Source organism: Vanellus vanellus, assembly GCF_965231255.1.
Source record: "Vanellus vanellus genome assembly, chromosome: 27".
Taxonomy (NCBI): Eukaryota; Metazoa; Chordata; class Aves; order Charadriiformes; family Charadriidae; genus Vanellus; species Vanellus vanellus.
In genome coordinates, this window is record NC_138932.1 from 897064 (window position 1) to 898951 (window position 1888).

Consider the following 1888-nt stretch of genomic DNA (forward strand, 5'->3'; position numbering starts at 1 on the left):
GCCAGCAGATTCATGAAGGCACAGCTACGGCATAGAGGTTGCCATGGAAAGGAGATGCGCACACAACCCACTGCCACATCTCCCGAGAAGATCATTGTCCTGAAGCAGAGTGATAGGATCAGCTCGGAGCAGCAGGACAAAGGCACCTGAATGTGGAGGAGCAGAGGGGAACACAGACATGCACACACGCGTAGAGGCCAAGAACATGTTGCAATGTCATGTTTAATGAGAAAGAAGCAGATCATACAGAGGCAGGATTATCTAGTACAGATTACAAATTGCCCACAACCTGTGGTCTGATGCAAGATGATTCATGTAATAACTGATGGTGCTTCCCCTGTTGCAGCTCTGGGTTAATACTCAGCCCTGACCACAGCAAGATGCATACGGCACAGACTGGTTGACTCCACAACTCTTTTTTTATACTTCAATAGCCACAGAAAGAGCCTGCAAAGGGATATAAAATGGATATCACACCAGAACCCTTTACATTGCCACAGTGATCCCCGCAAGCCCCCAAGGAATTCGCAATAGAGTCCATAGCATAGAGATTGGAGCACTTAGAAAGACAGGAAAGCATTCAAAAAAGAAAATCAGGAAGGGTAATCTGAGAAGGATGTAAACAGCTTTTTCAGAAGATCTGAGCATCTACAGGTGCATTTAATGGCAGCCCCAAATGCTCAGCCCTCCCTCAACGCTGTGCCCTGGAGCTCAGCCCTGTATCTACATCCTGCTTGTCATCTCCTGGACGTTCTTCTTTCCGCAGCAGCTCTCACTAGGTTTAGCATGGTCTACAGGTTCCAATCGGGTATCCTCGTCCCCATCTGGCACCACCATAAACATGTGAGCCCCCAGGAGCACGGGCAGCACTGAAGCCAGCTCCAACTTCAGGGGCTCCCGCAGATCCCACGACGCTCTGCTGCGGGAAGGTGCTGAGAATCGGTCCGGGGAAGGTCACAACCACCGGCGGAGGATAGATGACCACCCTGGAGTCAGGACACTGCCGAACACAGGGCTCGTTGCAGCTGTCAGCGATGGGCTGTGGCACAGCCACCCCGCACGGGGAGGGACTGCCATCAGTGCATGGGCTTAATGAGTGCACCATTTTTCAGGGACAGTTGATCTGAAGCACAAGGAAATAGTATAAATACAAGGCACAAACTCTTACAAGTTTCACGATCAATATTATAAGAAAAGACTACCAACAGGCTGGAGGGAAAGGCAGAATTTTCACAGCTCAGTTCCTACAAGACACTTATAAATCTTGTACTGAACACAATGACATCCGGAATTGAGTTTTCACAAAAAATTGGAGCTCATTATCCTGATCCCTGTTTACCGAAGCCAATAGCTGAACAGTCACAAACATTAATTTACATCAAGAAAACTTCAGATTGATATCAGAATATTTACACATGATTCACCCTGACTTAAAACTACAAAAAAAGGCTTTTTTAGAAAGAGGAATTCAGGTGAAACTTACCTACTTCTCAAGAGAAACAAGACAAGAGGAATGGTCACACGAGATCTGATGTTGAGCCCTTTTATACTCACCCTTAGAGTGCCCAAAGCATGAATCACCTGTGTGCATAACATCCTAATCAATTACTAAAGCCATTTCTTTCAAGACTTAAGTTTGTTAATGAATGTCAATTGTTTTAAATAAATTGTTCTTCGTAATTATTAGTTTGTCCTTCTACCTCATATGACCTGTACTTTACTGCCTTCCAGTCTCTGCTGTTTCAAAACTTTATATAGAGGGGATACTCTGCCTCTGCATGTTGGAGAAAGATGAAATGTTTATATGGCTCATGCTTGATGTCCTCCATGAATGGACTTGTTCCTGGGCAGGTGGTAAACAGCCATTTGCTTGGAAGAACACGTACTT

General features: G+C 45.6%; 1 protein-coding gene across 1 annotated transcript; it reads right to left on the reverse strand.

The window, feature by feature from the left end:
* Nucleotides 1-781: 781 nt before the first annotated feature.
* LOC309682166 (uncharacterized protein) lies at nucleotides 782-1105 on the reverse strand (the record flags this gene model as incomplete). Its single annotated transcript, XM_082496190.1, has 1 exon — nucleotides 782-1105. The coding sequence occupies one exon, from the start codon at nucleotides 1103-1105 to the stop codon at nucleotides 782-784; it is 324 nt and encodes a 107-aa protein (XP_082352316.1).
* Between the last annotated feature and the right edge of the window lie 783 nt (nucleotides 1106-1888).